Raw genomic sequence first — 11,588 nt, 5'->3', positions numbered from 1 at the left:
GGTCACTTCTACCCACCGAGAGCCCATTGAGGGAGGCATTGAATAGCACAACACGTCAGTCAGTACGTAACGATGTAGTGGAGAGGCAGGGGACTGCCTGCCAAAAGAGAGTCCTAAACTCAGAACCCTGGTCCCTATTCACTCCCTGAGACCTTGTGACTGCTGCCAGCCCTCCTCAGCAGCAGATTGCACTCAAGAGCTGTGGCCCGTGAGTAAGCACTGCTCCCTGCTCCCTCCCCTTCCGCACGTTTTTCATTTTCCAGAGGGAGTGAGGAGCACAGGTTGAGCGGGCACGGATGACAGGTTGTAATTACATTATCTTCCCCCTCAATTCTCCCTTCTTTCAAACTTCCCTGTTTCTGATAGAGGCACCACCTGGCCCCCACAGCCATCCACCAGAGAAGCAACTCCTGCGGAGAAGGGGTCAGCTGCCCCTGACTGCCATCAGCCATACCGACCTCACTGAAGCCCCCTAAGGTACACACAGGAGGCGGCGTTTATGGAGAACCTTGAATACCATCTCCCCTCAGATGCTGAGAGACCCAGCCCAGGACCCTGAATTCAAGCTGGGACTAGCAGTGCTCCTCACCTTGGACCACTTTCCCTGCTTCCAGTCTATCCCTTACAGCCAGGAACCATGGGAGAAAACACTGGAGAAGAGATCCCCTTTCCTTGACACTACTAACATCAGTGCCACTGCCTGGAGGGCCCCAGGAGTGACAACATCACCCACCTGGCCATTAGTCCTACTTCCAGCCCAGCCCTTGAAGCTATCATCTTGAGCCCCCCTGCCCCCTGCAGCCTGGCACCTGCTTCTGGTGGCCACAGCTAGTGAAGGCTGAGAAAAAGTTCTTACTAGCAATGCCTTTGGCACTGCCAAATGGTTCAACAGTAGAAACTGATACGATTTCATCAGTGGAAATGACATTAGCGAATTACCATCTGCTTCGCCTCTGTTCCCTAAGGATTATGGGACCTTTCCATCTGTCCTGCCGCTGAAACTTTCCATCTGTGTTCTTGTCTCCCCCATTAGAATGTGAGCTCGGTGAGAGCAAGGACGTCTCCTTTTTCCATTTGTACCTGAAGAGCTCAGTGCTCATTCCTTTACTGCTTACCTTCTCTGAACCTCAGTTTCCTCATCTGTAAAAAAAAGGGGGGTGGGGTTTAGGACAACATAAGCCCTCGGGCCCCATGCAATTGTGAGTTATCTCTGTTCTAAGTCCTTTCCAGCTCTGCCATTTATGGGATATTGTGTTTGAAGGGACGCTGGATGTCATTCGAGTATATCTCCCTCTTTTTACAGGTATGGACAGAGGCAGGGACAAGTGAATTGACTTATTAGCTAGGGTCACACCTCTAGCGGGACAGGGACAGGATTTGAACCCAGCTCAGAGCGTTTTACCTACAACACCGGATGCCTCGAATTCTTTGGTTTTTGGCCCCTAGGATATCGGACCTTGGAACTCGAAGGTCCCTTCTGACACACACTTGCCCTCAGGTATCTCCCCGGTGCTACTCTCCGTTCTAAGGTCGTTCCAAGCTCAGACATTTCTTCCACGTTCTATAAAGCATCAGGGGTTAATTGTGGTGATGTCTGGAGCTGGCTGTCGTTGAACACAGAGAGAATTCATTGATTTGTCTATTTTTTAGCTCTGGTGTAACTAGGAGAGGAAGGAGGTGGGGAGGCGGACCGGGTCAATGTGGCACGGAGGACAATTGGGTGAGCCGAGCCCGGGGTTCAATGGTAAAGGGCAGGAGGGTTTGCGCCGCTGGGGAGTGGGTAAGGAGGCCAGAGCTTGAAGAGATCTGAGTAGGGTGGCCTGGGGTACCTGCTGGCCCCGGGCGGTTCTGGTCTAGGTTCCCTCCTGCTCAGTCGGGAGGGAGGCGGTGCCCGGGCACCGGGGCTGGCCCTCGGGAGGGGGCGCCCCCCTTCCCTGGTCTCGCTCCCGCCCCTCTCTCTTCCTCCCTCTCATTGGCAGCTGGAACCGCGTCGGGGGTTTCCATGGTGACGGGTCGCTAAGCATCGAGTCTGTGGGAACCCAAGTCAGACAGCGCGAGCGGGGGAGTCCCGGAGGGCGATCTTAAGAGACTGGCGGCGAGCCGCCCGGCGGCCAGCTGAGTGGCCCGGCGGCGCCTCCCCTCCAGTCCCTGGGTCTGGGACTGGGGGGCCGGATCGGGCCGGGAGGGGGGGCAAGCTCCAGCGGGGCTGGGGCGGAGGGGTATGAATAGGGGGCAGAGCGGGCATCTCGAACCCTGGTTGGGGAGCCGGATCAGGACAGGTGGGGGGAACCTGGTCTTCGGCAGGGGACCGGAGGGAGTATCCTGAGCCCTGGGGGGGGGGAGGGACGTGCCGATCAGGCGAGGTGCCCGGGGGGGGGGGGGGGGGGCGGACAGCCGGAGCCCTGTTAGGGGGTGACGACTCGCAGGACTGGAGAGGACAGGTAGCCCAATCTCCGGCGCGGGGCGGGAGAAGGCAGCCCGACGGAGCCAGGTCAGCTATAGCCGGCCGGCCGGGCAGTCTCTTGGGGGGGCGGGGGGGAGGGCCCCCAAGCCCGGTCGGGGGTGCACGACGGAGCGGGCCCGGTGAGTAGTGCGGGCCGGGTCGGGGGCGGGAGGGAGGGTGTGGACAGGGGGGAGGAGGCTGGCAGCCCCGTGGGAGCCTGAGCTCGGGCAGGGCGCACGCCGCCGGCGGCCCCCGCTCCTCCCGGGGGCCATGAGCGCAGGATGGGCATCGCCGAGTCCACGCTGGACGAGCTGCCGTCGGACGTGGCCGAGCAGCTGAGTAACGGCGAGCAGCTCCTGGAGCTGAGCGGGCGGCGGCTGCGGCGCCTGCCCGCCTCGGTGTGCGCCCTGCTCGGCCTGCAGAGGCTCTACATCAGCGGCACGGGCCTGCGCGAGCTGCCCGACGAGATCGAGGAGCTGCGCGAGCTGCGCATCCTGGCGCTGGACTTCAACAAGCTGGAGCACGTGCCCGAGGCGCTGTGCCGCCTGCCGCGCCTCAGCCGCCTCTACCTGGGCAGCAACCGGCTGCTCGGGCTGCCCGCCGACTTCGCGCAGCTGCAGAGCCTGCGCTGTCTGTGGCTCGAGGGCAACTACGTGCGGCGCTTCCCGCGCGCGCTGCTCCGCATGCCGGCGCTGCAGTCCCTGCAGCTGGGCGACAACCGGCTGCGCGGCCTGCCCGCCGAGCTGCCCAGCATGGTGGGCCTGCGCGGCCTCTGGCTCTACGGCAACCGCCTCGAGGTGTTCCCCGACGTGCTGCTGCGAATGGGCCGCCTGCGCATCCTCGACGTGGACCGCAACCAGCTGGGCGGCTTCCCCGACTTGAGGCCGCTGCGCGCGCTGCGCGTCTTCTCCTACGACCACAACCCCGTCACGGGGCCCCCGCGGGTCCTCGACACGGTCTTCCTGGTGGGCGAGGGCGCCGTCGAGCGCATGGCCGAGCGCGACGAGCCGCCGCCGGCGCCCCGGACGCCGCGCCTCCGTCCAGCCCCGGCCCAGGCGCCGGGTCCTCCGCCCTCTGTGAGCGCGGAGAAGGAGGGGGAGGAGGAGGAGGAGGAGGAAGAGCCGGAGCGCGAGGGGCACGTGGAGGAAGAAGAGGACGAGGATCTGGAGGAGGAGGAGGAGGAAGAGATTGCGCTCTGTGCAGGGCGCAAGCCCCTGGGCCTAGGAATCCCCAGGAAAGGCGAGCCCACTTGAGCTCTCCAGGCCCTGACTTTCTCGACTTTGCTTCTTTCCAGGCCCCAGAGGATACCTGGGCACCAGTAACAGCCGCCCTGGGTAGCTGCCTACTACACAGGCCACTCATTGCTTGGGGGAGTTGGTCCTGCCAGGCTGGGCAGCCCGAAGGGACTCCCCTTTCTACTGCTGTCTGGGCCTCAAACCATGGCTCACCTCTAGGGAACGTCCCCTGCGAGGGCTGCCGACCTCCCAGAGCTGCTGGTGGCTTTGGGACCATCATCTCTCACTGAGTCTGGGGAGGATTGTCAACTATTCTCCTGGCCACCTCCTTCCTCCTCTCCTAAAAGTCACTACCTCTCACGGGGCCTGAGAACCCCAGGCCATCCCCTAGAGGCACCCCTGCTCTGAAGGACTGAAGTTCTTTCCCGCAGAAGAAGTCCTTCTGGGGCACGTCTGCCTCTGCCTGGAGCTGAGACTGGGATGTGCTCACCAGGGTAAATGAGCAGTGTTGGGTAAGGAAGCCTCAAGTTCTGGGCTCCAGGAGGCCAGGAAAGGCCTGTGGTTAGCACAGAATCCCCTCTGTCCCTCCATGGGGAGCCTACATACCTCTTCAGGCTGTTGGGCTTAAGGCCTGCCACCTAAGCAGTATTCAGTAACAAGGAAAGGAAGAATCCTGCACCCTGCTTTTCTCAAACCCTTGGCCTTCTGGAGTTCGGAGTGTCACTGCCTTCCCCCCCCCCCCAGCCCCCCAGAATGGGAGCTGTTCCTTCCAGCTGTCAAGTTTGAAAAGCCGCTGACATTCCCACGTTGTGCCTGTGCTAGGCCTCCAGGTCGGCTCCCTCTGCCCCCCAGAGAGGTTCTCTGTGTGGTGGGAATCAGGCATCAAGGCTGTCACTCCCTGGCTGCCTGCTTTTTCCATGCCCATACATGGGCACATCTGGGGAAACTGCTATGGAGCAGGAGGGGATGGGACCGACTGGCCCTGCCTCACTTCCTCTTCCCTCCTGGGCCAGGGCCAGCCCAGTCCCCATTGCCCCCTCCCCATTCCCCTTGACCAGAACCAAAATCTTTACCATCCGAGCAATAAAGGGGAGAGATTTGCTAGGGCAGGGGCTGGGGGGTAACTCAGGGACACAGTCAGGTGACACAGCGACTAAGCGAAAGAGGGATATTCTTTAAAAGAAAAATTATGCCTGTCAACATAAATTATATTTCCTGGAGAAAGAATCCTTGTTTCCCACATGCCTGTTTATTTATAAGCCCCGGGAGTTTGCTGGGCTCTAGTTAATGTGTATCCTTCTGTTTCCCTCTCTGGTGGCCCGGCCAGCTTTGGTCCTTACCCTGTCGTCATCCTGCCCCACTCCCCCATCCATCCAGCAGCCCCGCCATCTGTCTGTCCAGGCTCAGGACCGTGTGCCAGGCACCACCGCTTTGCTCTCCTTCCATCTGAGCTGGGTCTCGGTCCAGCCGAGCGCTGGCCGGCTCTGTCTCCTTGTCAGCCTGTGTTCTGTTACTTCTGGCCAGCCCAGCTCTGTTCTGTGTCAATGCAGCCTGGGTTCAATTAGTCTAGACCCCAGCCTGTCTTTCTGCTTTGAGTCTCTGGCCAAGCCCTCTCTGGTCTCTGTCTGTCTGTCTGTAGTTTTGGGTTCAAGCTCTAGGCCGTTGTGGTGATTCTCTCTTAGCCCAGATTTTCCTGTGGGGTCTTTTTTCCTGCCCCTCTCCTCCCTCTCCCTTTATCCCATCCCCACACCCCCTTGATAATTTTGTCACTTCTCTGCACGATCTCTGTGTTCTTTGCCTTCCTTCCTTCCCTCCTTTCCGCCATCTGGCCTTTGCCTCTTTTTGTGTTTCCCTTCCTGTGTGCGTCCCTCTGCCTCTGCTGTTCTCTGTCCTGGCCCCTCTCCCTCAGCGCTTCCTCTCTCAACATCAGCTCCTCCGCCTTTCTCTGTCCCGTCTTTCTTCCTGCCCCTCTGTTCCCTGTCTCCCTGGGTGCCTCCCTTCTGCTCTCCCTTTCCCCAGCTGCACTGCCTGCTCCTCCGTCTCCATCCCCGTCCCTCTGTAGCTTGCCTTGGCTTCTCTCTCTATGTCTTCCTGTCTGTCTTCCTCTCTTCTCTTTGGCCCCTTGCTCTGCCTTCTGCCTCTGTTTCATTTTCACGACTGTCTTTGCAACCCCCGTGTTTAGCAGGGCATTTGGCACATAGTAGGTGTTTAACAGATGCTAGTGGATTGATTGATCCATCTGCTCTTTTCCTGCCTCTTCCTTCCTCTCCGTGTCCTTGTCTTCCTCTGTCTTGTTTGTCCTCTGCCTCTCTGCTCCACTAGCCATCTCCTGACAGGCTCGGTTCCTCCCTCCCAGACACTGTCTGTCCATCCGTCCTTTGCTGTCTCCACCTGCCCATCCCCCACCTTGGAGTGGCAATCCCTGCTCCTGGACTGCTCTCTCTCTTGGTCCTTCCTTCCCTGCCTGTCTTTGCCTCTCAAAGTCATCCCTGCCTCTGCTTAGCCCTTTCTCTCTTTCTTCTTAAACCATTCAGGAAAAACAGCCACACTGAGAGAAAACAAGTAAATAAAAAGGCTTCCTAATGGCATGAGGAGATGATGCCAAGGCTTTGTTGCTATGGTGATGGGTCATGAGCTTGGGCTGAAAGGTCAAGCCTTGCCCAGCCAGGCTGAGAGGGAGCCATGGGATGGGGGCAGGGAGATGCAAATTAGAAGCTGGCAGAGAGAGAAGGAGAGCTGGAAGCTGCCATCAGGAGTCCAGGCTGGCACTGCCTGGGAACAGCCAGGTCTCCTCTGCTGTCTCAGAGACCCAGGGCTGCCCACCCCCATGCTCTGTCCTTGAGAGGGAGGAGAGGGTCATGGGGGATTCTTCTCTTTCTTGCCTCAGTGGTCCCTGGAGGGGCAGGGAGAAGATGCTTCATGGTCCTAAGGTGCCAGATGTAGGGAGCAAGTTGGAAAGAATAAAACCCCAGTCTTTTCTCACAAAGGGGTGGGAAGAGAGCCATCACCTTTCAGATATCTTGGCACATAGTCCTCTTGGGATTCCGAAGAGCCTTGGGTTCTATTCCTGGCTTTACTGTCCTTGGACAAGTCACTTTATTTCTGGGCCTCAGTTTCCTCATTTATAAAATGGGTGGGGTGGGCTCATTGATTACTAAGTTTGCTCCCAGTTGTATCCTGAAGGTCAGCCATTCCTCCCGCTTCCCAGCCCAGGAGAGAGGAGAGGTAGCCACAGAGGACCAGTCACACTGGAACGACAGTTGGATTTGGAAGCTGGGCCAGGTGATGGCAGAGCGCTGATTACAGAAGGAACTGAACGCTTTATTACCACTTTTCCATTCCACTCCTGATATAACTCCCTGTCACCCTTTCTCATGACTGTGGCTCAGCAAACCCCCCTCACATGCCTCCCAACGGTGTTTGGAGGACTCCCCAACTCAGCCAGTATATTGGAAATGGCTGCCCAAATGGAAGCCGAGTGGGTAATGGGGATGGAAGAAAAGCAAGTTGCTGCCATGACCCCTCTCTCTGGCTCTGCCTTTCACCCATCCTCCATTGCTTCTCTCTTTTCTGAGTAGACCAAGGCTCTGTGCAGAATGAAGACTTCCCTACCCAAGGCTTTTCAGCATTTGGAAGCTTCTGGAAAGGTTAGATCAGGGATTCTTAATCTGTTGGCCACGGACCCCTGAGTGCTCCTTGGACCTCTCTCCACTCCTCCCAAAGGTATTCATGGACAGATTTCAGGGGAATTGTGAACTTGGATGGGAAAAAAAATCTCTATTTTGATATAATTGGTTTCCTATCTGATCCTACATATTTTATACCTTTAAAAACCTGATTTTGAGACAGGTTTCATAGGCTTCATCGGCAAAAGGGGACAGGCCACCAAAAAATGTTAGAAACTATTAGAGGCATTAGCTGAAGTGGACCCAATATGGAATGATGGGCTTTATGGGGCCTGGGAGGATACTGAATAATAACATTCTCATGGAATTAGATAAACCAGGGAGGAGTTCAAGGGCTATTACCCCACCCCCCTTCCTACCCCCAGCTCCCTCCTCTGGGATCCTTCGGGCCTGCCTGTGGCTGCTGGGGCAGCTCTGTCCAGGGGCTCTTCCCTTTGCCTTGACAAAGTGGATGATAGAGCTGGGGACACTCCCCAGGCCAACCGGCACACGGACAGGGAGGCCACGGGAAGTGCCTCAGAGATCTCTGGGTCTGACCCCAGCCACTTCTGCACTTTGGCGTGGCGTCACTAATCCATAGCCCACGTCAAGCTGGATGTGCCAGAGACATCTCAAATGCAAAGCATCCCAAACAGAATCTGTGATCTTTGTCCCCAAACCCTCCCTTCTTCCAAACTTCCTATTTCTGTTGAGGGCTGTCCTTCTAGGCAGGAAGACATAGAAGGCTCCCGGCTGGGGTACCCGGGTGTTTTCAGTGTAAGCTGGGACCTTAGACATTGAGGATGGACTAAAGGAGCAGAGGGGGAAAGAAGAGTCAAAGGAGCTGCTGTCTCACCTAAAAAGGGAGGTCCCAGCAGGGAAGCCTCTGCCTGTGTCCCAGCTGCCAGCAGGCAGTGGATTGTGGGAAGACAGCTGCTTCTGGCAGCTTCCCTTGGCTTCCTACGTGTCCAGTCCTCAGCATCTGGAGATGAAGGGCTCGCTGGAGTAATTGACTGTCCTTGGAGCCATGGGCAAGAGGGATAAGGCATTAGGAATAGGAGCGATGGTGTAGGGAGCTGGGGGGATGAGCATATCTGACTGGGATGACAAGGAAGTCACTGGAGTGCTGCAGAATAGTGACCAACACTTATACAGTGCTCTAAGTTTTGCTAAGAACTTTATGATCTCATTGTAGCCTCACAACAAACCTAGCGGGTAGGTGATATTATCATCCCCCTGTTAATGCTAAGGAGACTGAGGTTAAGTGACTTGCCCAGGGTCATACATTTCATAAGTGTCTGAGGCAGGATTCAAACTCAGATCCTCCTAATGCTATCTCCTATGCCACCTAGCTGCCTCTTAATGATTCTTCTCTTCGGGTCTGTGCCAACCAGATGATTCTCAGGCTACATGACCCTGAGCATACGCTTTAGTGTCTCTGGGGCTCGGTTTCCCCAACTTTAAAATGAAGAGTTTGGACATGGTGACTCCAAGCTATCTTCTAGCTCTGACATGGTTTTATTTGCCATATATGCAGATGACCCCCACATCAGCATATCCATGCCCCGACTCCTTCCTGAATCCATCACCACCAGCTACCCGTTGGACGGTTCAAACTGGATGTCCTAGACTAGAGCCATCACAGACTCAACACGTCCAAAACAGGCCTCACCTTCTTTCCCCCAAACCTATCCTTCTTCCAAACTTCCTACCCAGGGTGGTGACCTCCTGGTTACCCACCTCCTCACTCTCCCCTACTCCACATAGCCAATCAGTGGCCAACTCTTATAATATCTATGTGAACAGAGGCAATGGATAGAGCATCAGCCCTGGAGTCAGGAGGACCTGAGTTCAAATCCGGCCTCAGACACATAACACTAGCTGTGTGACCCCGAGCAAGTCACTTAACCCCAATTGCCTCACCAAATACGTGTGAATGTGTGTGAACGACAGATTGTTCACACCTGTGCCGTTTCCATCAGTTAGCCTACTCATCCCCTTTGTTCGGGCCCTCATCCCCTCTCCCCCGACCTGCTTTCCCATCGTGGTGATGGGCCTCCCCATCCCAACCCTGTCCCCACTCTGATCTGTCTTCCGCACAGCTGTCAAAGTGATTGTTCTTAAGCACAGCCTGACTTTGCCATTCCCTCACTCAAGAGACTTCGGTGGCTCCTTTTGACTTGAGGATAAAAGATCAAATCCTCTTAAAGCCAGTTTGTCCCCAACCTATCTCTTGAGCCTCTTTAGAACTTAACCCCTTCCCTGCACATTCAGGTCCAGTCAAACCGGGCCGATCTCTGCACCTCAGATACCACACTTGGTCCTGTGCCTTTGCCCCAGCCCATCCTCCCTGCCTGGAATGCTTGCCCTGCTCACTTCACTTCAGACAGTCCCTTCCTTTATGACTCAGCTCAAACACCTTCTTTTTACAGGAAACATTTCCCCCGAGAGGGCCCTGCCTCCCCCGCTCCCAAACTGCCCGGTATGTACTTGGTGCACATCTACTCTGTGTACATTTCTATGTGCACATGGCGTCTTTCCCCCTGCGCCCTCTCCCCAAAGTAAGCTCCCAGAGCACGGGGGCCTGGCACATGCTAAAGGTCCAGTCAATGCTTGGTGATTAATTGGGTGACATCCTATGTTTTTGGTTCTTAGGATCAAAGCCTCATTTGTACAGCAGTCCTAGAGCCCGAGGGGACCTCTGAGTCCATCCTCTTCCTCTTAAAGATGGAGGGTGGGGGCAGCCCAGAGGTAAGTGACTTCCCCAAGGTCGTGCAAATAGGAAGTCACAGAGCTGGGTTTCACTGTGGGTCCCCTGACTCCAAATACCACACTCCTCCCGTTGTAGCAGGCTGGGCTTCCTGAATATTCTAAGGTTCCTCCCAGCTCTGACCTTCTCTGTTCTCAGGCCCCTCCTGCTCTGACAGTGCTCTCTGCCCCAACAACATCGGCCTATCAGCTGCTTCCCAACACATTTCTTGCCACCGTTTGGTTGCTCACCGCCCCCTATGCCAAGAACACCCTCCCTTCTGATTTTTGCCCATCAAAGTCTTACTTTATTGTACACCGCCTCCCTGAGAAGTCTTCTTCTGACTCTGATTCTCCCTAGCTGACCCTCCTCGGATGTTCCCGGACCCCTCTGTCCTCTCTACTCTATATCTGTGTTCTGGTAGTGTCCTCTGCTCTCCCCCCTTTCCCACTCATATTCTTGGAGGACGGGGATTCTGTCACTTTTTTAGCTTTGTCTCCCAGATGGAGCAGATGCTTCCCGCCCCACCCTACGAGCCTGGTGGCCATAGTAGGTGCTCAATAAATGTTTACTGAATGTCACTGAGAAAGTGCCTCCTGGATATCAACTTGGACGGAGAATGATTCCCCGTCTCTACCTCCAGCCCCCATCCCAGGATTCTTCTGGGTCAGTAGAGACACTTAGTCTGCAGGAGAAGGAAGCCTGGGGTTGTGTGGGTAGGGTAGCTGTGAGCAGTTCTGAGGCCAGCTGGGGTGGGGTGTGGTTTGGGGGGACAGATTCTGTGTCCTCTTCCCTAGCTCTCTAAGTCTCTGACTAGCTGGGTGATAGGATGCACCAGCTGTTTGAGGGGTATCTGCTCAGAGATGGTCCTGCGCCCTCCCCTACCAAACCTGATCATGCATCCCTTAGGGTCATTGGGAAGAAAAGGGCAGGCTAGGATCAGCTCAGAAGCTCCACCTCCCCTTCCCTGCCTCCCCAGGTCAGCCCACTTGTCCCACAACCTGCTTCCCCAAGATGACCTGGGCACTCTTGGATCCATGGATTAACATTTATTCACACACCTGCAGGTGCTGTACAGAACATTGAGTCAGACAGGGGTCCCTGCCCCTGGGGTTCACAATCTAAACAAGACAGAGACACACAGGACACAGACGAAGGGGAGGGGGACATACCCAAGGGAAAGACAGACGGCCCCAGAGAGCCAACACCCAGAACACAGAGGTGGATTCAATTCCGTCCCCTTAATTTTGGGTGGGGATGGGAGGAATGGGGAATTGCTCAGGATAAGCTTCCAGAGAACAGGGAGTATAGATAACGGGAGGACGCAGGAAGGGAGCCCGGCCTGCAGAACGGGATGGAGCACAAGGGCAGATGAGCTGTGTGGGGACGAAGGAGATCCAGGGTCTAGGAGGGCACTGGCACCCAGGGCAGGGCAAGCCCCCTGCCTTCAGGGCTCTCTGGGTCACCAAGGCAGGGGGCTTGGAAGGTTCACAGCT

At 56.3% G+C, this 11,588-nt stretch overlaps 1 protein-coding gene across 3 annotated transcripts; it reads left to right on the top strand.

The window, feature by feature from the left end:
• Positions 1-2,724: 2,724 nt before the first annotated feature.
• Positions 2,725-10,644, top strand: LRRC10B (leucine rich repeat containing 10B). 3 transcript variants are annotated; one of them, XM_027858898.1, is made up of 6 exons: positions 2,725-4,172; positions 6,887-6,960; positions 7,257-7,401; positions 9,776-9,825; positions 9,999-10,094; positions 10,252-10,644. In XM_027858898.1, the coding sequence occupies exon 1, from the start codon at positions 2,725-2,727 to the stop codon at positions 3,694-3,696; it is 972 nt and encodes a 323-aa protein (XP_027714699.1). In that variant the 3' UTR covers positions 3,697-4,172; positions 6,887-6,960; positions 7,257-7,401; positions 9,776-9,825; positions 9,999-10,094; positions 10,252-10,644. The 3 variants fall into 3 exon arrangements, with proteins under 3 accessions (XP_027714699.1, XP_027714698.1, XP_027714697.1); XM_027858897.1 differs by having other exon boundaries at positions 2,725-4,190; XM_027858896.1 differs by having other exon boundaries at positions 2,725-6,960.
• The last annotated feature ends 944 nt before the right edge of the window (positions 10,645-11,588 follow it).

Source organism: Vombatus ursinus, unplaced genomic scaffold (genome assembly GCF_900497805.2).
Source record: "Vombatus ursinus unplaced genomic scaffold, bare-nosed wombat genome assembly UNPS02013931.1, whole genome shotgun sequence".
NCBI classification, from domain to species: Eukaryota; Metazoa; Chordata; class Mammalia; order Diprotodontia; family Vombatidae; genus Vombatus; species Vombatus ursinus.
Note: the sequence above shows the minus strand (reverse complement) of the source record. Positions and strands in the feature narration are given on the sequence as shown.

What these genes read in the sequence shown, in the direction of transcription:
- LRRC10B (XM_027858898.1), top strand. Translation starts at nt 2,725, where the DNA reads ATGGGCATCGCCGAGTCCACGCTGGACGAGCTGCCGTCGGACGTGGCC.